Source organism: Pristiophorus japonicus, chromosome 6 (genome assembly GCF_044704955.1).
Source record: "Pristiophorus japonicus isolate sPriJap1 chromosome 6, sPriJap1.hap1, whole genome shotgun sequence".
Taxonomy (NCBI): Eukaryota; Metazoa; Chordata; class Chondrichthyes; family Pristiophoridae; genus Pristiophorus; species Pristiophorus japonicus.
Window position 1 is genome coordinate 240660968 of NC_091982.1, and position 27465 is coordinate 240688432.

At 47.8% G+C, this 27465-nt stretch overlaps 1 protein-coding gene across 1 annotated transcript in view; it reads left to right on the forward strand.

Moving 5' to 3' along the window:
* Positions 1-27465, forward strand: part of LOC139265421 (rho guanine nucleotide exchange factor 26-like) — a 208162-nt gene that overhangs the window by 130513 nt on the left and 50184 nt on the right. Inside the window, exons 7-10 of the mRNA XM_070882424.1 lie at positions 947-1099; positions 3947-4076; positions 7632-7706; positions 14485-14574. Coding sequence (XP_070738525.1) covers positions 947-1099; positions 3947-4076; positions 7632-7706; positions 14485-14574 — 448 coding nt within the window. The remainder of the gene's footprint in view (positions 1-946; positions 1100-3946; positions 4077-7631; positions 7707-14484; positions 14575-27465) is intronic.

A 27465-nucleotide genomic window follows, 5' to 3' on the forward strand; every position in this document is an offset into this window, starting at 1 on the left:
AAAAGAAACCGAGAATGAAGCCAGCCGCTTAGGTCCTTGTTTGTTCTTTAATACAGAGTTTGAAGTTTGCTCAAATATTAACATTCATTTCTGGCATTAAATTGCACTCCTTATGCAATAACGCAGGGCCACAGATTCAACTGAGAGGGGAAATAAGTAGCCAACCATTGGAGGCGAGACCAGGCAGCCATCATCAGGGTCAATTCAACCATGGGTGGCATCGGGGTCAAATGTAATGCCATTGTCGATGAACATTCCAGCTGTCGCTGTCTCCGGCAGAATCCGTGCCATCACTGACCAATGGCTAACACTGAAATTAGAATTTAGTGCGGAGCTGTGCGAGGCAGTCCAATTGCTATCGTTAGTCCCGTGTGGATACCTTGGCTCACTGCGTCAAATTGTGTGCAGTTTTACTCAGGATGATCTGAGCAGTCAGGGCCACAGTTCTGGACCCTGTTCCCTGCTGCTCTCTGGGGCCTCAGTCCATGTTTCCCACTTCGTACCAGAGCCCTGATATATCATCAGCAACTGGAGGTTCTGCGTTGTCCCAATTGTTGTGTATGGAAGAACTCCACAAGGCTGAGTACTGTGAGCTAAACTTAGTCTTCTTTATTACAACTCCAGAGTGCCTAAACAACATGGCAGCCAACCTTTTATACTGGCCCTGCACGTGTGTGCAGGTGACCATTAGGACTCCAGCAGTCGCACCCTCTGGTGGCAAGTATTACATAGTTACATACATAACACCAATTGAGACTGGAAATCTCCCGAGGGGTGGGGAGGGTTGGGTGGGGCGGGGTGGGGGGGCGCGAGTGTCTATTAAATGGGGCGGGAGTGATAGTAAAATGGGGGATGGGAATGGGGCTTACACTGATGGGTTTACACAAGGGATAAGAAAGCCATTGAACACTGGGATTTGAGGCCTTTCGTTGCGTTGCTTTGACAGGTTCTTCAAGGAACTTGAAGCCAGGCACCAGCAGAACGTTGTGATACCCGATATCAGCGACATTGTGGAGAAGCATGCCACTTCCACCTTTGACCCCTATGTGACGTACTGCTCGAATGAGGTCTACCAGCAACGCACACTTCAGAAACTTCTGTGAGTATGTCATGAGTCTGTCTGTGTTGGCGATGGCGTGAGCCCACTGGTTCTTTGGTGAATGCACCGTAGTATTTACTAAAGAAACGAATCCTCACTATATGGGTGAACCCATAACGAGAGTTGGCATGATGCATGGGAGCATCACACTGGTGGGTGGGAACACCATCACCTCCAAGTCCCCTCAACATCTCTTACTCTGCCAATGGACAAATACCGCCGTTCCTTCATCGTCGATGGGTCATTGGAGAGCTGTCGTTATTTGGGGAACCATTTGGGATAGAGTGGAGAGTGCCTGAGTCTGTTGGGATAGAGTGGAAGGCTCTTGTGTTTTGGGATAGAGTGGAGAAAGCTCGGGTATGTTGGGTAGAATGGATGGACATCGAGCTCCCATCCTTTGGGTAGCATTGGGTGAAGTACAGGGAGTTGAGGGACCCTGTGTCTGTTGGATCAAGTTGACAAGAGTTCATATCTGTTTGATCAAGTTGAGGGAGCTTGAGCTTGAGTGAAACTGACTGGAATCTATGGGGGGGGGGGGGTTTCATTCACGGGATGTGGGCATCGTTGGCAAGGCCATCATTTACTGCCCGTCCCTAATTGCCCTCGAGAAGGTGGTAGTGAGCCACCTTCCTGAACTGCTGCAGGATTGAAGTTTTTTTATGGCTTGCTAGGCCATTTAAGAGTCAATCACACTGCTCTAGGTCTGGAATCACAAATAGACCAGACCGGGTAAGGACGGCAGATTTCCTTCCCGAAAGGACATTAGTGAAGCAGTTGGGTTGTTACGACAGTCCAGTAGTTTCATGGTCACCATTACTGATCCTGGCTTTTCATTCCAGACTTATTTAATGACTGAATTTAAATTCTCCAGCTGCCATGGTGGGATTTGAACTCGTGTCTCTGGATCAATAGCCCAGGCCTCTGGCTGACTCATCCAGTAACATAACCACTGCGCTACCGTACAGCTGGCTGAAAGAGAAGTGACCAGTATCGTCAAGCTTCACTCGTGAGCTGTAACTGACGCTCATTCCGCTTCGCAAACGTGACCCAATTGACGCGCGTCACTGAGGAAAATGACAAAGGCTGCTGAGTTTCCTGGTTTGGCATCGGGGAATATTGGATCATCTGGGCACAGCGAGCAGGAAAATCGGCTGCGGAGAGGCAAACGGCTGTAATAACAAGCTAGGATCAGTAATGGTGACCATGAAACTACCGGATTGTCATTAAAAACCCATCTGGTTCACTCATGTCCTTTTTGTGGAAGAAAATCTGCCATCCTTACCCGGTCTGGTCTATATGTGACTCCAGACACACAGCAGCGTGATTGACTCTTAAATCTGAAATGGCCCAGCGAACCATAAAAACTACAATCCTGCAGCGGTTCAGGAAGGCGGCTCACCACCACCTTCTCGTGGGCAATTAGGAATGGGCAATAAATGCCTGATCTTCTGCTCATTCATTTCAATGGGTAGAAAATGAGGCAGGCTCCTTTATGGGTTGCACTCTGCCCCTGACCAATTTTCCTGCTTGCACTGTGGCCGAGCGGTCCAACATGTCCAGGTGCCAGACTAGGAAAATCTACCTCCGTGTGTCTAAACCGGTTTACTCTGTGATGAATCTCATTCCTAACATCATCATCATCATCATCATCATCATAGGCGGTCCCTCAAACGAGGATGACTTGCTTCCACGAGAGTTCACAGATGTTTCAATGAAGGACCCGATGTTCCAGTCCTGAACTCCAGTTGAGGGGGTGGAAGATTCCTGCGCGTGGATTTTTTTTAACGTGTGGTGACCGTTGCACATCAGCTACCACGCGGGCTTGACAGAGCTCGGCCTTTATCCAGTGGCAAGGGTTAACCAGGACAACAGGAGACCTGCTCTGCTGCGCGGACCTAGTGTGCACACATATCGCAGTGTGGGCAGGTCCATGCTGCCCCTGGGCCCTCGGCTCTTCTGGGCCCCGTATCCTCATTCTCCACCCACGATGTTCCAGGGCCCGGCGCTCCAGCTCTATTTATAGCCCCGACCTGCGATGGTGTTCTCACACAGATCAGGGCAGCCCACGATGTTAAGGAAGGATATACTAGTGAAGGTTCACTAGGTTGATTACATTGCCTTCACATTAACGGTCCTGGTTACAACATAACTTCGACACACAGTCGTAGGTATGGCTACAGATTGATCAACAGATGGTGTGTGACTCAAATAGACTTCGATTTACACAGGCTACGTAGCAGCAGAAAGCCCTCCAGGAAACTGCTTGATAATTGAGTATTCCAACGCGATGAAGACCATTTTTACATTGAAATATGATTGCAATATGACTGTCAGCTGTGGCTCAGTGGGTAGCACCCTCACCTCTGAGTCACTCCAGGGACTTGAGTACATAAATCTAGGCTGACACTCCCAGTGCAATGCTGAGGGAGCGCCGCACTGTTGGAGGTGCCATCTTTCAGATGAGACGTAAAACCGAGGCCCTGTCTGCTCTTTCAAGTGGACGTAAAAGAACCCATGGCCACTATTTTGAAGAAGAGCAGGGGAGTTATCCCCAGTGTTCTGGGCCAACATTTTTCCCTCAATCAACATCACTAAAAATACAGATTATCTGGGTATTATCACTTTACTATTTGTGGGAGCATGCTGTGCGCAAATTGGCTGCCATGTTTCCCACATTACAACAGTAACTACACTCCAGTAGTACTTCATTGGCTATAAAGCGCTTTGGGGACGGTCAGTGGTTATGAAAGGCGCTATATAAATGCAATTTTTTCTTTTGCTCCGTTCTAATTTGAGACCCCTCCGTTCTCTGCACAATTGTAATTGTGTTTTTTTTTTCTGCTCCAGAAATACAAATCCAAGCTTTAAAGAAATCCTGTCTAAGATTGAAGCCCATCCAGAGTGCCGAAACCTGCCCATGATTTCTTTCCTCATTCTCCCGATGCAACGGGTCACTCGCCTGCCTCTGCTGATGGACGTAAGAAGCGACGGAAATATTCTCCACCTTAATGAAAGGGAAAGTCAATGGGGGGGGCGGGGGGAAGCATATCTATGACCTTGTGTCTTCTTCGCCCCACCTGATGTCTTGAAGCCTATTCCAATCTGAAGAGCAAAGGGTGGGGGTCATAACCTTAAAATTAGAGCTAGGCTGTTCAAGGGGTGATGTCGAGAAACAGTTCTTCACACAAAGGCTAGTAGAAATCTGGAACTCTATTTTCCTCCCGCCTAAAAAAATCTGTTGAGGCTGGATGTCGATTGAAAACATCAAAATGGATTTTTGTTGGGTAAGTGTGCTAAAGGTTACAGAACCAAAGCGAGTAGATCGAGCTAAGGTACAGATCTGCCTCAATCTCATTGAATGGCAGAACAAGCTCGAGGGGCTGAATGGCCTCCTCCTATTCCCATGATCTTTTTCAAAGAGTTCCTCCCTAGAGGTTAGCTGACTGAATGTTTTGTGGAAGTGGATCAACTCCTCCGGCTTGGATTTCTGTTTTGGCCAAGACATCCACTAAATTGACCTCTTTCAGTGTAATGTTTTACTCCCCTGACATGTGATGCCTCCTCCGCCTCCTCCCTTTCTCCCTCCACTCCCTTATCTTCATTCTGACACTAGGGGCCCAAGTTTCGAGCCGCGCCTAGAACGGCGCAGTCCCGACCTGGACGCCCGTTTTTCGCGCCACAAAGTGCGCCTAAAAAAATCCTCGGTATTCTCCACCTACTTGCAGGTCCTCTGGCCCTCGGCGCAGCCAGCACGAGCTGTGGGGGGGCGGAGCCAGGTCCCTGCGCTGAAAACAGTGCCGGGACCTCTGCACATGCGCGCTACAGTGGGCACGCAAGTACAGTAGCTCCAGGCGCCGAACTGTGTGGGAGGGGCCCGAAGCATGCAGCCCCTAGCCCTGGCTGAATGGCCTCACTGGGGCTGCATGAATAAGGCTCCTTCCACGGCCAGCTCCTGCTCCCCCCCCCCGACCAGACCCGACACCCGCTCCCCGCCCCCGCCCTGCCTCCGGACCAGACCCGACACCCGCTGCCCCGCTGCCCCCCCTCCCCTCCCTGCCTCCGGACCAGACCCGACACCCGATCCCCCCCACCCCCCTTGCCTCCGGACCAGACCAGACCTGACACCCGCTCCCCGCCACCCCCCCCCCGCCTCCGGACCAGACCCGACACCCACGCCCCCCCCCGACTGACCCGACCCGACCCGCGCTCCTGTTCCCGCTCCCCGCCTCCCCAACTCGACCCGACCCGCGCTCCTGTTCCCGCTCCCCGCCCCCCCGACTGGACCCAACCCGACCCGCGCTCCCGCCCCCCGACCCGACCCCCCCCCCCCCCCACTGGACCCGACCCGACTCTCACTCCCGGATTGGATCTGACCTGACGTCCCCCCCTCCCTCCCTCCCTCCTCTCTCTCTCTCTCTCTCTCTCTCTCTCTCCCCCCCCCTCTCCCTCTCCCCCCCCTCTTCCTCTCCTCTCCCTCTCCCCCCCCTCTCCCTCTCCCCCCCTCTCTCTCTCTCTCTCTCTCTCCCCCCCCTCTCTCTCTCTCTCTCTCTCCCCCTCTCTCTCTCTCTCCCCCCCTCTCTCTCCCTTCCCCCCCCCCCCCGACCCGACCCGACCCAACCAAACGCCACCGACCTGTAAATCTGGTGCTGGAGACGGGCCGGCAGCCTTCGGTCCCGAAAGGCCTGCCTGAAGCACTTTCACACAGGTAGGAAGATGGTTTATTTAATCTTTTCTTTGCTTATAAATGTTTATTCAGGTTGGATTTATTTGTATAATATTTGTATAAGTATAAATAAGGATTTATTGTAGAATTTAATGACTTCCCTTCCCCCCCTCCCCCCCACCTCGTTCTGGACGCCTAATTTGTAACCTGCGCCTGATTTTTTAATGTGTAGAACAGGTTTTTTCAATTCTACAAAAATCTTCACTTGCTCCATTCTACTTTAGTTTGGAGTACGTTTTCACTGTGGAAACTTTCAAATCAGGCGTCAGTGGCCGGACACGCCCCCTTTTGAAGAAAAAATTCTGTTCCAAAGTAGAACTGTTCTACCTGACTAGAACTGCAGAAAAAAAATGTGGAGAATTGCGATTTCTAAGATAGTCCGTTCTCCACCAGTTGCTCCTAAAAATCAGGCGCAAATCATGTGGAAACTTGGGCCCTAGATGTGTGAGGGCCTCATAGATTTCTTTCACTCTTAATCAGACTCCCAAACTTCAGGTAATTCAAAACTCTGCTGCCCGTATCCTAACTTGCACCAAGTCCCGCTCACCCATCACCCCCTGTGCTCACTGACCGACGTTGCCTCCCAGTTAAGCAATGCCTTCATTTAAAAATTCTCGTCCTCATGTTCAAATCCCTCCATGGCCTCGTCCCTCCCTATCTCTGTAACCTCCTCCAGCCGGACACCCCTTCGAGATCTCTGCGCACCTCCAAATCTGGCCTCTTCCGCATCCCCGATTTTAACTGCTCCACCGTTGGCCGTGCTTTCAGCTGACTGGGCCCCAAGCTGTGGAACTCCCTGCCTAAACCTCTCCGCCTCTCTTTCCTCCTTTTAACACACCCCTTAAAACCTGCCTCTTCGACCAAGCTTTTGGTTGCCTGCCCTAATTTCACTTTATGTGGCTCGGTGTCAAATTATGTTTGTTAGTGCTCCCGTGAAGCGCCTTGGGACATTTTATTATGTTACAGGCGCTATATAAATGCAAGTTACTGTTGTGGTTTCTTTCCTGAATCAGTGTCCATCTGCTCGTTCAACTCTGCCTTCCCCTCATTTCTAACCATCCTCCCAATGATTGTGAATTGCTCCTCTTTAAATAAGCCCCGGGTAAAATAGGATGATGCTACCATTGTAACTAACGAGAGTACAACACAAACCTGCACAAAGGACAAACATTTCAACCCTCTTCCTTCATCGTTGTTGGGTCAAAATCCTGGAACTCCCTCCTGAACAGCATTGTGGGAGCACTTTCACCACACGGACTGCAATTGTCCAAGAAGGTGGCCCATCATCACCTTCTCAAGGGCAAGTAGAGATGGACAATAAATGCTTGCTTTACCTGCAATGCCCACATCCTGAGAATTATTCTTTTGGGGAAAAAAAATGATTTGTTAAAATTTGATACGGTCAACTGAAGTCTGATTAAGGCTTCATATCAGTTTTACACTGATAGCAATAGATATGGAAACAGTAAAGCTGAGTGAGTAGGACAGGTTCAAACTAGTTGTATGTAAGTTTAGATCTGATATCAGAAAGTTGTTATTCATACAAGTAGTGGTTAACACATGAATGGGCTCCCAGACACACCAGTGGAGGCAAAAACCCAGGAACCATTTCAAAATCAAATGGACATTGGGGTGGGGGTCAGTAGGCTTTTTCCAATGGGCCGAATATCGCTCCGAATGTATAATTAATCATCTGATGATCTATTGGTCCTTGAATTTCCAGTTTGAGATACGGCTTTTGAAATGGAGCGATTATTCAGAAAGACAACAGTTTGCCTCGTGAGTTATACCCTGAATGTTTCTTTACAGACCATTTGCCAGAAAACACCGAAAGAATCGCCCGAGTATGAATGTGCCAAGAAAGCATTGCAAGCAGTTAGCAAGGTGAGAAAACTTCATCGTTTCATGGTAAGCCCATAAATAGGATAGGAACAGCCCTTATATTACAAGAAAGGTCGTTTGTGTTTTATACGTGCCGTGTTCATAACCGAGAGCATTGCGATTGGCCGTGCCTTCAGCTGCTTAGGCCCGAAGCTCTGGAACTCCCTCCCAAAACCTCTCCGCCTCTCTACCTCTCTTTCCTCCTGTTTTACCAATCTTTTGGTCATCTACCCTAATTTCTCCTTCTGTGGTTTGATGTAAATTTTGTTTTATAATGCTCCTGTGAAGTACCTTGTGATGTTTTACTACGTTAAAGGTGCTATATAAATACAAGTTGTTTTTGTTGTTGTTGAAATAGGGCACTATTTCTAGGTTCTTTTTCTTTACTGAGAGGACAGACGGTTAATGACTCATCCAAGAGATGTCACCTCCGACAGCGCAGCACTCCCTCAGTTCTGTACTGCCACTGTCAGCCTGCTTATGTGCTCTAGGCCCCGCAGTGGGACTTGAACCCACGACGCAGGAAGGAAATCGATTCCCATTTAACATAACAATATGAAGACCTACCTTCTTGCCCAATTGTTAGCCTATTCTCCATTGGCTGCATATAGTGACAACACAAGTCCCAGCCAGAATGGAGATGATTGGCTAATTTCCCCGTCATCACTGCTGTAAGTGACTGGGTTTGATTTTACGCACAGAATTTGTATTATGGAACGACCGTCCACTCGTTACATTTTAATGGAGAAATCACCCTGTTTTTATCGGGAGACCTTTGCTGTAGTTTCGGTCATGAGTTCTGTTTGTTCTCGTTCATAGAGATTCTGGTTGTAATGCAGTAGTCTCATCATCATCATAGGCAGTCCCTCGAAATCGAGGAAGACTTGCTTCCACTCCAAAAGTGAGTTCTCAGGTGACTGTACAGTCCAATACGGGAATTACAGTCTCTGTCACAGGTGGGGCAGACAGTGGTTGAAGGAAAGGGTGGGTGGGGAGTCTGGTTTGCCACACACTCCTTCCTCTGTCTGCGCATGTTTTCTGCAAGCTCTCGCCGATGAGACTCGAGGTACTCAGCGCCCTCCCGGATGCTCTTCCTCCACTTAGGACGGTCTTGGGTCAGGGACTTCCAGGTATCGGTGGAGATGTTGCACTTCGTGAAGGAGGCTTTGAAATGTTCCCTCTACCCACTTGGGGCTTGCTTGCCGTGTAGGAGTTCTGAGTAGAGCGTTTGCTTTTGGAGTCTCGTGTCGGGCATGCGGATGATGTGGCCAGTCCAACGGAATTGGTCGAGTGTGGTCAGTGCTTCGATGCTGGGGATGTTGGCCTGATCGAGAACACTGACGTTGGTGCGTCTATCCTCCCAGTGGATTTGCAGGATCTTGCAGAGGCAGCATGGGTGTTATTTCTCCAGCGATTTGAGGTGTCTACTGTATATGGACCATGTCTCAGACCATAAGCTTGGTTCCAGATTTGAGGTCCTGGTCTTGAAACACACTCTTCCTCAGGCGACCAAAGGCTGCGCTAGCGCACTGGAGGCAGTGTTGGACCTCGTCATCGATGTCTGCCCTTGCTGATAATAGGCTGCTGAGGTATGGAAAGTGGTCCACGTTGTACAAGGCCATGCTGTGGATTTTGATGATCGGCGGGGCAGTGCTGTGTGGCGGGGTCAGGTTGGTGGAAGACCTTCACCTTAACGGATGTTTAGTGTAAGCCCCATTCTTTCGTACGCCTCGGTGAAGATGCTGATGATGGCTTGGAGTTTACCCTCTGAGTGTGCGCATACGCAAGCGTCGTCCGCGTACTGTAATTCCATGACAGAGGATGGGATGACCTTGGATCTAGCCTGGAGGCGACGAAGGTTGAATAGTTTCCCATTGGTTCTATAGTTTAGCTCCACTCCAGTGGGGAACTTGTTGAGCGTGAGATGGAGCATTGCAGCGAGGAAGATCGAGAAGAGCGTTGGTGCGATGCTTGCCCCTGGTCCGGACTATGTTTGTAGTGAATCCTGCCATAAGTCCCATCCCCGCTTCTAACTCAATGGCTGACACAGTGGTCTCAATACAGACCAGGAAATATTATGGACAAATATAACCACCGTCAACTTGGACACCACAGCGCCTCACAGAGGAAATGGTCAGTTTCCTCCTTGGGCTGGAATCGTCCTAATTGAAGCATCTCTACAGGAAACAGTGGCAGTCAGTCCCTGAGTGAATCCTTGAAAGAATGAACCTCCAGGAATGTCCTTCTGATCTTTTGCAAGCTGCAGGCACAACAGTCATGTGAAGAACTTCAGTTGAAGGGCCTGGTTAGATTCCACGAACGGTGCTTTACGCCCAGAAAGTCGACTGTTTGAAATGCGATTGAGCCGCCCGTGTCAGGAGAGATGTGCTGGAATGTGGCCGGCCTGCTGTCAGGAGCGGTTGTCTTTGAAAGTACAACGTGAAGCTCATGACTCTCATAGCACAAAGGTGATGTCACTATTTCGAGATAAATGCTCTTAAATTCTTTCTTTAGAAAAGGAATTGTAGTTTCGACTTACACGCACTGGTGTAAATTAAGTCGCAATGTGGCAGGACTGGTGCAGCAACTCTGACTGGGACAGGACATTGGTTCTGTACTGAGGGAGCGGCAAGGGAAGTGAAACTGGTGTGGCCGCCATGCAGCAAGCCAATGGGCCCAAGTTTCGGCTCGAGTTGCTCCTATTTTTTTGGAGCAACTAGTTTAGTATGGAGTATCTTAGAAATCGCAATTCTCAGCATTTAGTTTGCTCCAGTTCTAGTTAGTTGGAATGGTTTCGTTTTAGTACAATTGTTTTTCAGCCACTTACGCCTGTTTTGCAAGTTTAGGCAGCGAAAAATTACTCCAAACTAACTTAGAACGGAGTAAGTGTCGATTTTTGTATGCTCAGAAAAACCTTGCCTACACTTATAAATTAGGCGTAGGTAGCGAGAGATGGCGGGGGGGGGGAAGGGAAGTGAGGGGATTTTACAAAGCATTAAACACTTCGCTTTTACCAATAAAGAGCCACCATCAATAATAAATGATAAATAAATCAACCAATAAATCAATCAATCAAAAAAAATTAATTAAAAAAAAATCAATCAATAAATAAAAAATTAAATGTTTCTACTCGCCGAATGCAGCACCCGGAGCCCTCCAGCAACCTGCTGAAGAGCTGCTTGGGCGGGTCCCACCGCCGCCGAGATGCTCGGATGGGGCCCGCCACCGAGAAGGAGTTCGGGCGGAGCTCGCCACCGAAGAGCTGCTGGTCGGGCGGGCCCCGCCACCGAGGAGGTAAGGGCAGGCAGGCCACTCTGCCCGGGATAGGGACAACGTCCCTTCGGCCAGGGATAGGCTCACCTGGAGACAGGATGCGCTGGGAGGGTCAGGAGCTACTGCGCACGCGCGCAGCCTCCACTGAGCGCGCGGTTGAGCTGTAAACGGGCCTAAAGATATCGGAGAATCGCGAGGTAAGTATTTGGCGCTTTTTCAGTTCTAGAAATTAGGAGGGCCTCTCCGAGGTGTGCCGTTCTACCGGGGATCCAATAACACTGTCTATTTAAAGAATACAAGGGAGTTGACCACCAGTTTTAAAAGATCAGAATTCTGTTGTGATGATTTGGTAGTGTGCTTGACTTAATTTTTGGTTACTGTTTGATAAGTTGGGGGTCACATCCATCTGAACCCCAATGGCCTGGTAGTGAGGAGGGGCTCAGTGCATAAAAATTGGCCACTTGGTATGGTACTTGGAGAGCTGTTATCCTCTGTGGAACCATGACCCAGCACCTTCCAAGAAAGGAAGAGAGAAAAGTTTGTTGGGGGAAGAATAGGATTTTGCATCTACAGGCAAACATGAGACGAAATCTTGTTCTGTCATGAGTTGCGGTATCTACGAACAGCTGATCTTTCTCTCCCTCTCTGCATCAGGTTAGCACACGGATACTAGGGCTGGCCTTGAGATACTCCAGTGCAGGTACTGAGCCTCGCTTATCCACCTGGAGACGGAGATAGACCTCCACCAGTTCATCACCAGAAAGGCTCGGTCCCGGCAGTGAACGCACACGGAATTAAACCAACCGCGGTCCCTAAAGTCTGGTGTCACACACAGGGAGGCTGTTGGGTTGCCAACTCTTCAGGATTGGCCTGGAGTTTCCAGGAATTGGAGATTAATCTTCTGGGCACTGCTATGCGCAACACCCGGGGAAAAAACATCAGAGGAGCATTAAAAATTCTGTATATTTTTTTAAAATTTCTTTGAACACTGTTGTTTGTCAGCTCTAAAAATACGGAGTAATTATTTGTACTAAGTGTCCCTTCTGCACAGCGCAATTCCTACTGACCCTTTTCTACGCATTCGTCCAACACCACCGTCGAGCCTCTGAGCCACCCGCAGCACCGAGCCACCCACAGCACAGCAAGCTTCTGCTTGGGGGGAGTGGGGTGGGGGTTGTGGGGGGGGTGTGACGTGGAGAGAGCTTTGGGGGAGAGAGAGAGAGAGACCCTGGGGGGGGGGGGGGCGGACGGGGAGCGAGCTTGGTGGTGGGGGGGAGAGAGAGAGAGAGAGAGAGAGAGCTTGGGGGTAGGGGGGAGAGAGAGAGAGAGAGAGAGAGAGACTGGGGGTGGAGCGGGGGAGAGAGGGAACTCAGAGAAGACGGATCACATTCTTCCAACCCCCTGGTGCATGCAAGCTCGGTGCGTGTGTTACAAGGGACATCTTTGGGGTGGATGAAATCCAGAAGTCACAACACTGTCACTACTCACTTCATATCCAATAAACCTGTTGACAATCCGCACACAATGTCCCATCTATGGCGGGCAGGGGGGAAGGTCTCGTGCTGGGGTAAAGGACTTTGGCTGGCGGAGGGAATCACTTGCGCTAGGGTAATGGACTTCGGCTGGAACTTTGTGGCTTTTGGGGAGATCTATCCTCTGTGGCTTCTGAAGTCAAAATGGATCGAATTTCAAATTGGAAAGTCTGAATTTGGGCTGGGTTGTTCCAGTTACACATTCCAGAGGAATTTCAGGGTGTGGCTTATCCTCCAAGGGGACCAATCAGCAAGTTTGTAAGTCGGGGAATGTGTTACTGGGAGCAGGCACCACCACCTCACAGGCCGAGCCGGTCTCTCAGATCCTTCGAATGCGAGGTGAATTCCGTTTTTTAATAAAACCCGCTTGCTCTCCCCTTGCTCTGAAGATTCTCAGTCCTGTTGCAGTAGAGCTCCACAGAGGGTGATGGGTTTCCCAAACTGCAAAGTCATTTGTCGCGAAGGAAAGTATTTTTAAGAAAAGGCCACTTACTTAGAAATAACGTGCAATTATATATTGCCATTTTGATTGCCTGTCACTATAATTCCCCGCTCCACTCCCTCTCTGACCTCTCTGTCTTCGGCCTCTTACACAGTTCCAGTGAAGCCCAACGCAAGCTCATCTTTCGTTTAGGCACTTTACAGTCTTCTGGAGTTCAACAATTTCAGACCATAACATTTGGCCATATTTTTTTCCCTTTTTCTTTACATCCCCTTTTTTTTTCTCTTCCCATGGCAGCTGGTGATGATTCCACCATTCACGCCCCATAGACACATCTTTTGTTTCCTAACTTGTGCCATTACCATCTCATTTTTGCCTGTCATCCCTTTTGTCTCTCTAATCTCTCCTGCCTTCCACCCTATCTCAGACCTTCCCTTGGGTTCTCTCCTCCCCTCCCCCTTTCACTGCCCGTGAACGTCCATAAGAATCTGTTACATCTCAAACTTTTCCTGTTCTGACAAAAGGACACAGACCTGAAACGTTAACTCTGTTTCTCTCTCCAAAGATGCTGCTTGACCCGCTGAGATTTCCAGCGGTTTCTGTTTTTATTTCCGATTCCAGCATCCGCAGTAATTTCCTTTTGTACATAGTACCCTTTATGTACTTGGGATATCCCAAAATGCTAAATAGTAAATTAAGTATCTTTGAATCATAGTCGCTGTTGTTTTGTAGGCTAACACGGCAGCCAACTGGTGCACAAACAGCCATGAGATAGACAACAGGGTAATCTATTTTGATGCAGTTGGTTGAGGGATAAATATTGGGAAGAAAACCAGAGAGAACTCACCTGCTCTTCTACTAATAGTGCTATGGGATCTTTTACATCCACCTTAGAAGGTGGACAGGGCCTCGGTTTAACATCTCATTTAAAAGACGGCACCTCTGACAGTGCAGCAGTCCCTCAGCACTGCACTGGAGTGTCGGCTTAGATTTTTGTGCTGATGTCTCTGGAGTCGAGCTTGAATCCATGACATTCTGGCTCCGATGCAGGTGGGCTACTCACTGGCACACCAACACTATAGGCAGCAGTTAAACAAATCCTCTGGCTGGAGTGTTTAGAACTAGGGGGCACAGTCTCAGGATAAGGGGTCGGCCATTTAAGACCGAGATGAGGAGGAATTTCTTCTCTCAGCAGGTTGTTGAATCTTAGGAATTCTCTGCCCCAGAGGGCTGTGAACGTTGAGTCTCTGAGTATATTGAAGGCTGAGATAGATAGATTTTTGGACTCTGGGGGAATCGAGGGATATCGAGATCGGGTGGGAAAGTGAAAATGAGGTCGATGATCAGCTGCGATCTTATTGAATGGCGGAGCAGGCTCAAAGGGGCCGTATGGCCTACTCCTGCTCCTATTTCTTATGTTCTTAATGTGAATGGACTGACATTGTGTATTAAATGAACAGGGTCACCTCACCTTGTTTACAGTTCAGTCCTGCTGGCGGTAGAAAGTAACCCTGTGCTTTGTGCTTTGTGTTAGCTGGTGCGACAGTGCAACGAAGGGGCGAGGCGAATGGAGCGAACCGAGATGATGTACACCATCAACAGTCAGCTAGAGTTCAAAATAAAGGTAAGCGTTTTACCCTGTCTTCGGGCACAGTTGAGAAGAAGGTGAGCAGTGCAAAAGGCCCATTCATTCCATCCAATCTGCGGAATTAAATCAGCTCTAGAACGTACTTTTTCTTCGTCCTACCTTCAACCCATGGCTCTCTGATTCACGAATTTCCCTATTTGGGATGATTCAGCCGATTGGAATGAATTATCATTGAGTAGGTGGTCGCTGATTCCATTATTCAGTGACTCTAAGCCATAGGAAGTCGATGTGAGGTAAAGGGGCCAAGTTTGCCCCGCGCTGGGTGTGCAGCGCATTATTTGAATTCGCTGTTTTTTTTATAGAGAGAGATGGAGAGGGAAAGAGGAGGAGGAGGGGGGAGAGGGAAAGAGGAGGAGGGGGAGAGGGAAAGAGAGAGAGGAGAGAGGGAAAGAAACATAGAAATTTACAGTGCAGAAGGAGGCCGTTTCAGCCCATCATGTCTGTGCCGGCCGACAAAGAGCCGCATGGCCCTTGGTCAGCAGCCCTAAAGGTTACATATAAACCTATGAACAATGGCGGAAAGGTAAAGAGCATGCGGCCCAACCAGTCCGCCCCACACAACTGCGACACCCACTGCATCGCAACATTCTACACTCCACCCCAACTGGAGCCCTGCGATCTCCTGGGAGAGGCAAAAAACCAGATAAAAACCCAGGGCAATTGGGGAACAAATCTGGGTAAATTCCTCTCCGACCCATCCAGGCAATCAAAACTAGTCCAGGAGCTCACCCTGGCCATATTAGATTCCCTGCAGTACTTGCCATCGTATTTGCGCCAGCCAACAAGAGGTTACCCAGTCTAATCCCACTGACCAGCTCTAGGTCCATGACCCTGCAGGTTACGGCACTTCAAGTGCCCATCCAAGCACCTTTTAAATGTGAGGGTTTCTGCCTCTACCACCCTTCCAGGCAGTGAGTTCCAGACCCCCACAACCCTCTGCGTGAAGAAGCTTTTCCTCAAATCCCCTCTGAACCTTCCATCAACCACCTTAAACTATGCCCCCTCGTAATTAACCACTCCACCAAGGGAAATAGACATTTGCTATCCATTATATCCAGGCCCCTCAAAATTTTATACACCTCAATGAGGTCTCCTCTCGGCCTCCTCTATTCCAATGAGAACAAACCCAGCCTATCCAATCTGTCCTCATAGCTAAGATTCTCCATTCCAGGCAGCATTCGAGTAAATCTCCTCTGCACCCTCTCTAGTGCAGTCATGTCCTTCCTATAATACGATGAGCAGAACTGCATGCAGTACTCCAGCTGTGGCCTAACCAGAGCATTATACAATTTAAGCATAACCTTCCTGCTCTTGTATTCTATGCCTTGGCCAATAAAGGCAAGCATTCTGTATGCCTTCTTAACTACCGTATCCACCTGGCCTGCTATTTTCAGGGATCTGTGGACAAGCACTCCAAGGTCCCCTTATTCATCTATACTTCTAAGTGGCCTATCGTTTAATGTGTATACCCTTTCCTTATTAGCCCTCCCCAAGTGCATTAATTCACACTTCTCTGAATTAAATTCCATTTGCCACTGCTCTGCCCACCTGACCAGTAGATTGATATCCTCCTGCAGTCCATGACTTTCCTCTTCATTATCAACCACACAGCCAATTTTAGTGTCATCTGCAAATATCTTAATCATACTTCCTATATTCAAATCTAGATCATTGATTTATTCCACAAAAAGCAAGGGACCCAGTACTGAGCCCTGTGGAACCTCACTGGAAACATCCTTCCAGTCACAAAAACATCCATCAACCATTACCATTTGTTTCCTACCTCCAAGCCAATTTTGGATCCAACTTGCCACTTTGCTCTGGATCCCATTGGCTTTAACCTTCCTTACCAGTCTACCATGTGGGACCTTATCAAAAGCTTTGCTAATGTCCATATACACTATGTCATATGCACTACTCTCATCAACCCTTTGATTACCTCCTCGAAAAATTCATTAAGGTTAGTCAAACACGATCCTCCCTTAACAAGTCTGTGCTGACGTCCCTAATTAATCCTTGTCTTTCTAAATGTAGATTTATCCTGTCTTTCAGGATTTTTTCCAATAATTTTCCCACCACTGAGGTTAGGCTGACAGGCCTGTAACTACTCGACCTATCCCTTTCTCCTTTAAACAAGGGTACCACCTGTCTTCTAGCTCCATGCCCAAATCCAAAGAGGACTGGAAAATGATGGTCAAGGCCTCTGCTATTTCCTCTTTTACTTTGCTCAACAGCCTGGGATGCATTCAAAGAAGGGGAGATAGAGAGAGAGAGGGTGTGTGGGGGGGAGGGGGAGGGCTGAAGAGAGAGACGGGGGGGCGGGAGAGAGGGTGTGTGGGGGGGGGAGGGGGAGGGCGGAAGAGAGAGAGGGGGGCGGAAGAGAGAGGGAGGGGGTAAGAGAGAGGGGGGGAAGAGAGAGAGAGGGGGAAGAAAGAGAGGGGGGCAGGAAGGGGAAAGTGGGAGAGAGAAAGTGAGAGGAAAAAAAGAGATAAAGAGAGGGAGATAAAGAGAGTTAGAAAGATATCAAAAGCAGCTGTAGTTGAACAAGTTAAGGACTGGTGCTCAGTGAACCTTGTTGGCTGAGGAAGTACAGACTCTTGGCACCAGTGAGCCATTTAGTCAGTAACCAGGGAACTTCCCACAGTGGGAAGTGAGTGGGAGGGCTTTGCAGACAGATAGACTCGAGTCAGATTAATAGAATATTTCAGCTTGTCTTGCACGGCTGAGTAACCCCGGTTGGGCTGTACCGGAGAGCACACATTACATCGTCCGCTGTCCCTGCGTCTTTATATCCATAAAATAAATTACATTTTTCTTCACAAATAATTTTCGATAATCCTCCTGATCCTGCAAAAGTTAGAAGGGTTTTAAAAACATCCGTTCTCCACTAATATCTGTGGGTGTGCGCACACAGACCTTTGAAGGTGGAAGGACGTTGCTGTTTTAAAGGCAGACGGGATCCTTGGTTTTATAAATAAAGGCATAATGTACAAAAGCAAGCAAGTTTTAATAAACCTTCTATACATCACTGGTTAGGCCCCAGCTAGAGTATTGTGTTCCGTTCTGGGCACCGCACTCTAGGAAGGATGTAAAGGCCGTGGAGAAGGTGCAGAGGGGATTTACCAGGGATGAAGAACTTAAGTTACATGGACAGACTGGAGAAGCTGGGACTGTTCTCCTTAGAGCCGCAAAGGTTAAAGGGAGAGTAAATAATGAGAAACTGTTTCCACTGGCAGAACCAGAGGATGTAGATTTAATGTAATTGGCAAACGAGTCGGAGGAGAGATGAGCCTTTTTTTTTAGCGCAGTGAGTTGTTACGATCATAGAATCATAGAATGGTTACAGCAGGTAAGAAGGCCATTCGGCTCGTGCTGACACTCAGTGAGTCCCACTCCCCCGCCCTTTCCCCGTAGCCCTGCAAATGTTTCTCCATCAGATACTTACCCAACTCCCTTGTGAAAGCTAAGATTGAGTCTGCCTCCACCATCCTTTCAGGCAATGCATTCTGGATCCTAACCACTCGCTGCCTAAATATGTTTTCTTACCTCACCTTTGGTACTTTTGCCAATCACCTTAAATCTGTGTCCTCTGGTTCTCGACCCTTCTGCCAATGGGAACAGTTTCTCTCTATCTACTCTGTCCAGACCCCTCATGATTTTGAACACCTCCATCAAATCTCCTCTCAATCTTTTCTGTTCCAAGGAGAACAACCCCAGCTTCTCCAGTCTGTCAACGTAACTCAAGTCCCTCATTCCTTGAATCATTCTCGTAAATCTTTTCTGCACCCTCTCTAAGGTCTTCACAAAGTGTGGTGCCCAGAATTGGACACAATACTCCAGTGTTCCGGAACGCGATGCCTGAAAGGGTGGTGAAAGCAAATTCAGTAGTAACCTTCAAAAAGGAATTGGACAAATAATTGAAGGGGAAAAATATGCAGGACTATTGGGAAAGAGCGGGGGAGTGGGACTAATTGGATAGCTCTTTGAAAGATTTCTTCTTCGAGCAGAGAAGGTTGAGAGGCGATTTGATAGAGCTGTCAAAATCATAGGTCCAGACAGAGTAGGTAGCGAGAAACTGATCCCATTGGCGGAAGGGTTAAGAAACAGACCCTTTCTACTCGGAACTCCTACGCGGCAAGCGAGCCCCAGGTGGGCAGAAGAAATGTTTCAAGGACATCCTCAAAGCCTCCTTGATAAAGTGCAACAACCACACTGGCACCTGGGAATCCCTGGCCCAAGACCGCCCTAAGTGGAGGAAGAGCATCCGGGAGGGTGCTGAGCACCTCAAGTCTCGTCGCCGAGAGCATGCAGAAACCAAGCACAGGCAGCGGAAGGAGTGTGCGGCAAACCAGACTCCCCACCCACCCTTTCCTCCAACCACTGTGACAGAGACTGTAATTCCCGTATTGGACTGTACAGTCACCTGAGAACTCACTTTTAGAGTGGATGCAAGTCTTCCTCAATTCCGAGGGACTGCCTATGATGATGAGTTTCTATTCATGGCACGGAGTGCCTGCAATTTGCCAATACATACGGCCACTGTCAGCGCGGGCCTGGAACATCATTCCTCTCACCTTCTGACGGGAAACCAAGTCTCCAGTTGCTTGAACCTCCAGGCAATCCCACCACAGGTTCTATTAAAAATTGTAAACCATGTCACAAAGCCAACAGCTAAATCCAGGGATTGTTTCCTATTTATGGGATGGAGTTCGCACCGTGTTCTGTTAATGTGTTGGCGTGAAATTTTGTTTATCAGTTTTCTTAGTAAGGGTGTTGATCCTTCTGTCTGCTTATTGTGTCGTCTTCTTTCATTCATCATTTTCGACGTTTGTTTCTCCATCGTTGTTCTGGGTTTATTTTCTTCACCTCAAACGACAGGGTTTTGGGTCATTGTTTTACCTCAACTTCTTTACGACTCCTGCGGCATGATGGTCCCACAACGGTCCTCCTGCGGCATGATGGTCCATCCTGCGGCAAGATGATCCTCCTGCAGCATGGTGGTCTTCCTGCAGTATAGGCCGTAGCCCTTTGCCGTGGTTTCTTAATTTCAAAAACCCATTCCGCTCTCTTGCTTTCCTCATTATTTCTTCACCTCCTCATATGCTCCTTGTTCTGTGCTCTCTTCAGCGATTGTGTCCTCTCCTCCATTTATTCTATCTTCTTTTCTTGCCATTATTCCTTACCAATTAACCTTTCATCCCTTGTGATTATGATATCGTTCCTTCAGCTTTTATTCCGATAACATGAGGTCCCATCTGCTTTTTCAGGTTGGTGTAAAAGATCCCACATCAATATTTCGAAGTAGAGCAGGGGAGCTCTCCCCAGTGTCCTGGGCCAGTATTTATCCCTCAACCAACACTTTCATCGAGTTCAACAATTTCAGTCTATTACCTCTGCCCATATTTTGCTCTCTTTCCTCCTTTTATTAACCCCCCCCCGCCATCCCCCTCGATCTTATGTATATTTTCTCTCTCTTTCCCATGGCAGCTAGTCATTACTCTGCCATTCACACCCCATCTAGACTAACCTTTTTCTAACTCTTCCCATTACCCTCTCAATTCAGCCAATCATCCCTTTTGTCTCAAATCTCTCCTGTCTTCCACCCTATCACAGACCTTCCCTTTTGTTTGTTCCACCCCTCCCCCTTTCAGTGCTCCTTAAGAATCTGTTCTTTTCGAACACTCTCCAGTTCTGACGAAGGGTCACCGACCTGAAACGTTAACTCTGCTTCCCCTCCACAGATGCTGCCTGACCCGCTGAGATTTCCAGCATTTTCTGTTTTTATACCTAAAACAGATGATCTGGTCATTACCACATTGCTGTTTGTGGGGGCTTGCTCTGCGCATTGCCGCCTTCTTTAATGCTCCCTGCCGTTGTCTGCATTGCCGCTCTATTTGCTTGCTGCTTTCACCTCCAAGGCAACCTTTCCCTTTCCGTTGCTTGATACTGGAACCGGGCCCATCCCATCGTCACCTCAGCGGACCGATTCACGGTGCAGAAGCTAAACGTGCCAAGTTGTTCTCGGGTGGTGCGGAGATAAGAACATAAGAATTAGGAGCAGGAGTAGACCATTTGGCCCCTCAAGCCTGCTCCGCCATTCAATAAGATCATGGCTGATCTGATCCTGACCTCAACTCCAATTCCCTGCCCGCTCCCCATAACCCTTGACTCCCTTCTCGTTCAAAAATCTGTCTACCTCCACCTTAAATATATTCAATGACCCAGCCTCCACTGTTCTCTGTGGTAGAGAATTCCACAGATTTACGACCCTCTGAGAGAAGACGTTCCTCCTCATCTCACTCCTAAATGGACGACTCCTTATTCTTAAACTATGCCTTCTTAAACTAGTTCTAGATTCATCCACTAGTGGAAAGAACCTCTCTGCATCTACCTTGTTGAGCCACCCCAGTATCTTATATGTTTCAAACTTGGAGCCACAGGCCGAGGATTACGGAGCCAGCTGCTCATTGGGCCATGATCAGTCGGAGAATGTTCACAAGTTCCTGCCAGTAGCCATTGACATATTAGATCTTCTCGGCCAAACTGGCAGAGTACAAATTGCTATTGATCTTCTCAGTCTCACAATGGAGCCCTTCTATATTTCATTTGCCGGGACACAATGTCACTGGGTCTGAGGCTTTTCAATGTATCAAGAGTGTCGATTACTGACAGTCTGGCGGAAAGGAAAAGGACAGCAAGTTCAAATTCACTGCTAGTATAAACAGCTCAAATTGAAATGGCTGCATTCTTGACATCAACTCAAAGAGTGATTGCAAACTCTCTCGTTCAAAGGACGCACTGTTCTCCATCCTTTACTTCTTCTTGTTCTGAGCCTGACTTAAGATTGCAGAAGGATATATTTTGCTGGAACTGACTATTTCCAGCAGTTTTAATACATCTCTTTTAAAAAAAAAAAAAAAGAAATAATGTGTTAGAGAGGAGACTGGTCTATTAGTAGAGGCACAAGAGATTTCTCCACTGCTGAATAGTTTCGCCTTAATAGGCCTGTCATTCCATCGAGTTATATGGCAGGCAAATTGGACACAGGAAACCTTTTCTTCTAAATGTTGTTTCCCGTATCCAAGTTCTCAGTGGGTAGCACTGAGGCAAGAAGTCTTGGGTTCAAGCCCTGCTCCGGAAACTTGAGCATAAAATCGGGGCTGACACTCAATATAGCCCAATCTATGTGTACTGAGGGAGTGCTGCACTGTCGGAGGGGCAGTACTGAGGTAGTGCTGCACTGTTGGAGGGGCAGTACTGAGGTAGTGCTGAGGTAGCGCTGCACTGTCGGAGGGGCAGTACTGAGGGAGTGCAGCACTGTCGGTGGGGCAGTACTGAGGGAGCGCCGCACTGTCGTAGGAGCAGTACTGAGGGAGCGCTGCATTGTCGGAAGGCCAGTACTGAGGGATCGCTGCACTGTTGCAGGGGCAGTACTGAGGGAGCGCTGCACTGTCGGAGGGGCAGTAGATAGAAACATAGAAATTAGGTGCAGGAGTAGGCCATTCGGCCCTTCGAGCCTGCACCACCATTCAATAAGATGGTGGCTGATCATTCAACCTCAGTATCCCTTTCCTGCTTTCTTTCCTTACCCCTTGATCCCTTTGGCCATAAGGGCCATATCTAACTACCTTTTGAATATATCTAACAAACTGGCATCAACAACTTTCTGCAATAGAGAATTCCACAGGTTAACAACTTTCTGAGTGAAGATGTTTCTCCTCATTTCCATCCTAAATGGCTTATCACTTATTCTTAGACTGTGACCCCTGGTTCTGAAACTCCCCAGCAACTGGAACATTCTTTCTGCCTCTAGCCTGTCCATTCCTGTCAGAATTTTATATGTTTCTATGAGATCCCCTCAGTCTTCTAAACTCCAGTGGATACAAGCCCAGTTGATCCAGTCTCTCCTTATATATCAGTCCTGCCATCCCAGGAATCAATCTGGTGAACCTTCGCTGTACTCCCTCAATAGCAAGAATGTCCTTCCTCAGAATAGGAGACCAAAACTGAACACAATATTCCAGGTGTGGCCTCACCAAGGCTCTGTACAACTGCAGTAAGACCTCCCTGCTCCTATACTCAAATCCTCTAGCAATGAAGGCCAACATGCCATTTGCCTTCTTCACCGCCTGCTGTACCTGCATGCCAAACTTCAATGACTGATGTACCATGACACCCAGGTCTCATTGCACCTCCCCTTTTCCTAATCTGTCACCATTCAGATAATAGTCTGTCTCTCTGTTTTTGCCACCAAAGTGGATAACCTCACATTTATCCACATTATACTGCATCTGCCATGCATTTGCCCACTCACCTAACCTGTCCAAGTCACCCTGCAGCCTCTTGGCATCCTCCTCACAGCTCACACCGCCACCCAGCTTAGTGTCTTCTGCAAACTTGGAGATGTTACATTCAATTCCTTTATCTAAATCATTGATGTATATTGTAAATAGCTGGGGTCCCAGCACTGAACCCTGTGGCACCCCACTGGTCACTGCCTGCCATTCTGAAAAGGACCTGTTTATTCTAACTCGCTGCTTCCTGTCTGCCAAACAGTTCTCTATCCACGTCAGTACATTACCCCCAATACCAAGTGCTTTAATTTTGCACATTAATCTCTTTTGTTGGGACCTTGTCAAAAGCCTTTTGAAAGTCCAAATACACCACATTCACTGGTTCTCCCTTGTCCACTCTACTAGTTACATCTTCAAAAAATTCTAGAAGATTTGTCAAGCATGATTTCCCTTTCATAAATCAATGCTGACTAGGACCGATCCTGTCACTGCTTTCCAAATGCGCTACTATTTCATCTTTAATAATTGATTCCAACATTTTCCCCACCACCGATGTCAGGCTAACCGGTCTATAATTCCCTGTTTTCTCTCTCCCTCCTTTTTAAAAAGTGGTGTTACAATAGCTACCGTCCAGTCCATAGGAATTGATCCAGAATCAATAGAATGTTGGAAAATGATCACCAATGCATCCACTATTTCTAGGACCACTTCCTTAAGTACTCTGGGATGCAGCCTATCAGGTCCTGGGATTTGTCGGCCTTCAATCCCATCAATTTTCGTAACACAATTTCCTGACTAATAAGGATTTCCTTCAGTTCCTCCTTTTTGCTAGACCCTCAAACCCCTAGTATTTCCGGAAGATTATTTGTGTCTTCCTTAGTGAAGACAGATCCAAAGTATTTGTTCAGTTTGTCTGCCATTTCTTTGTTCCCCATTATAAATTCACCTGATTCTGACTGCAAAGGACCTACTTTGGTCTTCACTAATCTTTTTCTCTTCACATATCTATAGAAGCTTTTGCAATCAGTTTTTATGTTCCCTGCAAGCTTACTCTCATACTCTCTTTTCCCCCTCCTAATTAAACCCTTTGTCCTCCTCTGCTGAATTCTAAATTTCTCCCAGACCTCAGGTTTGCTGCTTTTTCTGGCCAATTTATATGTCTCTTCCTTGGATTTAACACTATCTCTAATTTCCCTTGGTAGCCACGGTTGAGCTACCTTCCCCGTTTTATTTTTACTCCAGACAGGGATGTACAATTGTTGAAGTTCATCCATGTAATCTATAAATGTCTGCCATTGCCGATCCATTGTCAACCCTTTAAGTATCATTTTTCAGTCTATCCTAGCCAATTCACGTTTCGTACCATCGAAGTTACCTTTTGCTTAAGTTCAGGACTCTAGTCTCTGAATTAACACTGTCACTCTCCATCTTAATAAAGAATTCTACCATATTATGGTCACTCTTCCCTCACACAACAAGATTGCTAATTAGACCTCTCTCATTACACAATACCCAGTCTAGGATGGCCAGCTCTCTAGTTGGTTCCTCGACATATTGGTCTCGAAAGCCATCTCTAATACACTCCAGGAAATCCTCCTCCACCGCATTGCTACCAGCTTGGTTTTCCCAATCTATATGCACTGAGGGAGTGCTGCACTGTCGGAGGATCGGTACTGAGGAAGTGCCGCACTGTCGGAGGGGCAATACTGAGGGAGTGCCGCACTGTCGGAGGGGCAGTCCTGAGGAAGTGCTGCACTGTCGGAGGGGCAGTGAGGGAGTGCTGCACTGTCAGAGGGGCAGTACTGAGGGAGCACTGCACTGTCGGAGATGCCATCTTTCAGATGCAACCTTCAGGCGAGGCCCCGTCTGCTCTCTCGGGTGGAGGTTAAATTTCCTATGGTCCTATTTTGAAGTCAACCTCACTAAAACTGATTATCTGGTCATTATCACATTGCTGTTTGTGGGAGCTTGCTGTGCACAAATTGGCTGCTGCATTTCCTACATTACAACAGTGACTACACTTCTAAAGCACCTAATTGTCTTGTAAAGCGCTTTGGCACATCCTGAGGTCGTGAAAGGCGCTATAGAAATATACGTCTTTATATAAGTATGGTCAGTCATATTTTGATGATACGCAAATGTTGGGAAATACTCTGTGTGACATAATGCCCGTCATTTGTACTATAGCGACGCGCGGTACAAGGGATGGATGTTCAGCCTTGGTGTAAAGCGTTGCTATAGCAGCAGAGGGGCCATTTAATGTTTTAAATTCAGAAAAGCTGTTGCAGCAAATTTGAATTTTTTAAAAAGATTTTTCAACTTTTGCAGAGGAGATTGCTGCAATAATGCTAACTCCTGGGAAAACCAATTTGTAGCCAATTTCTGGAAAAGCTCTGGAAAATTCCTGACTTGGGCAATCAAGCGAGCTCCCGAAGATGATGTCACACCACTAGACATAGTAAAAAAAAAAAAGCACCCCCACCCCTCCTTGAATGTGTCACATTTTATGTAGGACTGCTAAGAGGCTGCAGGGGGACTTGGACAGGTTAGGTGAATGGGCAAAAGCCTGGCAGATGCAGTACAATGTGGCAAAAACAGGAGGGCAGAATATTATCTGAATGGTGACAGATTAGTAAAAGGGGAGGTGCAACGAGACCTGGGTGTCATGGTACATCAGTCATTGAAGGTAGGCATGCAGGTACAGCAGGCAGTAAAGAAAGCAAATGGCATGCTGGCCTTCATAGCGAGGGGATTTGAGTATAGGAGCAGGGAGGTCTTGCTGCAGTTATACAGGGCCTTGGTGAGACCACACCACCAAGGCTCTGTATTGTGTGCAGTTTTGGTCTCCTAATCTGAGGAAGGACGTGCTTACTATTGAGGGAGTGCAGCGAAGGTTCACCAGACTGATTCCCGGGATGGCAGGACTGACATATGAGGAAAGATTGGATCGACCAAGCTTATATTCACAGGGATTTAGAAGAATAAGAGGGGATCTCATAGAAACGTATAAAATTCTGACGGGACTGGACAGGTTGGATGCAGGAAGAATGTTCCCTATGTTGGGGAAGTCCAGATCCAGGGGACACAGTCTAAGGATAAGGTGTAAGCCATATAGGACCGAGATGAGGAGAAACTTTTTCACTCAGAGAGTGGTGAACCTGTGCAAGTATCTGCCTCAGAAAGTTGTTGAGTCCAGTTCGTTGGACATATTCAAAAGGGAGTTAGTTGTGGCCCTTACGGCTAAAGGGATCAGGGGGTATGGAGAGAAGGCTGGGGTTGGGTACTGAGGTTGCATGATCAGCCATGATCATATTGAATGGCGGTGCAGGCTCGAATGGCCGACTGGCCTGTTCCTGCACCTATTTTCTATGTTTCTATGACTGTACAGGGCAAAAGCCCACTTCCTTCTCAGTCACACAGTTCACATACCCTTCAGAGGACGTTGATAGTGTTAGCCTTGACTAAATGGCAGCACTCGCGAACCTGAGTCATAAGGGCACAGGTTCCACCCCCACTCCAGAGACCTGAGCATATCATTTAGGCTGCACTATCGGAGGTGCCGATTTTGAGGTGTGGTGAGACATTAAACCAAAACTGCCCTCTCGGGTGGACGTAAAAAATAAAAATCACATGCCATTATTTGAAGGGCAGGGGAGCTCCCTTGATCAACATTTCTCCCTCAGCCAACCCTACCTAACCAGATTCTCTGCTCACTCATCCTGTTGTTTGTGGGACCTCCCTCACTGGCTGTGAAGCACTTTGACAACTCCTGAGTTTGTGAAAAAGAAAGAAAAACGTGCATTTATATAGCGCCTTTCACGACCACCGGACATCTCAAAGCACTTTACAGCCAATGAAGTACTTTTGGAGTATAGTCACTGTTGTAATGTGGGAAACATGGCAGCCAATATGTGCACAACATGCTTCCAAAAACAGCAATGTGATAATGACCTGATAACCTTTTTTTTTGTTATGTTGATTGAGGGATAAATTTTGGCCCCAGGACACCGGAGATAACTCCCCTGCTTTTCTTTGAAATAATGCTGTGGGATCTTTTACGTCCACCTGAGAAAGCAGACGGGGCCTCGGTTTAACGTCTCATCTGAAAGATGGCACCTCCGACAGTGCGGCACTCCCTCAGCACTGCACTGGGAGTGCCGGCCTAGATTTATGTGCTCAAGTTCATGGAGTGGGACGTGAACCCACAACCTATAAGGTACGTTATAAATTCCTTTTAGCTTCTTTTCTATAACCTGCAGACGAAATCTTATTACTTCACTCTGAGCTCCGAGCATCCTTCTCACACGATCTATTCTAACCTCCATTCACGTGCCTTTGACACGCTAACCACACCACGCAGAAATATTGACTTACACACGAACTGTCTCCACATGAGGTTCTGTACGTTTTCCATTAATGCAGCCAATGGCCAGCCAAGACAATCAGTGTCAACAAGCAAATCTCGGCCAATTATCCAGAGTCCTGACAGATAGGGACCTGCTATAGAGGCCAATGCTCTAATCGGTGTTATCCTGGCTTGTGTTATTTTTTGTAAGGGGGAAGGAATTCAGTC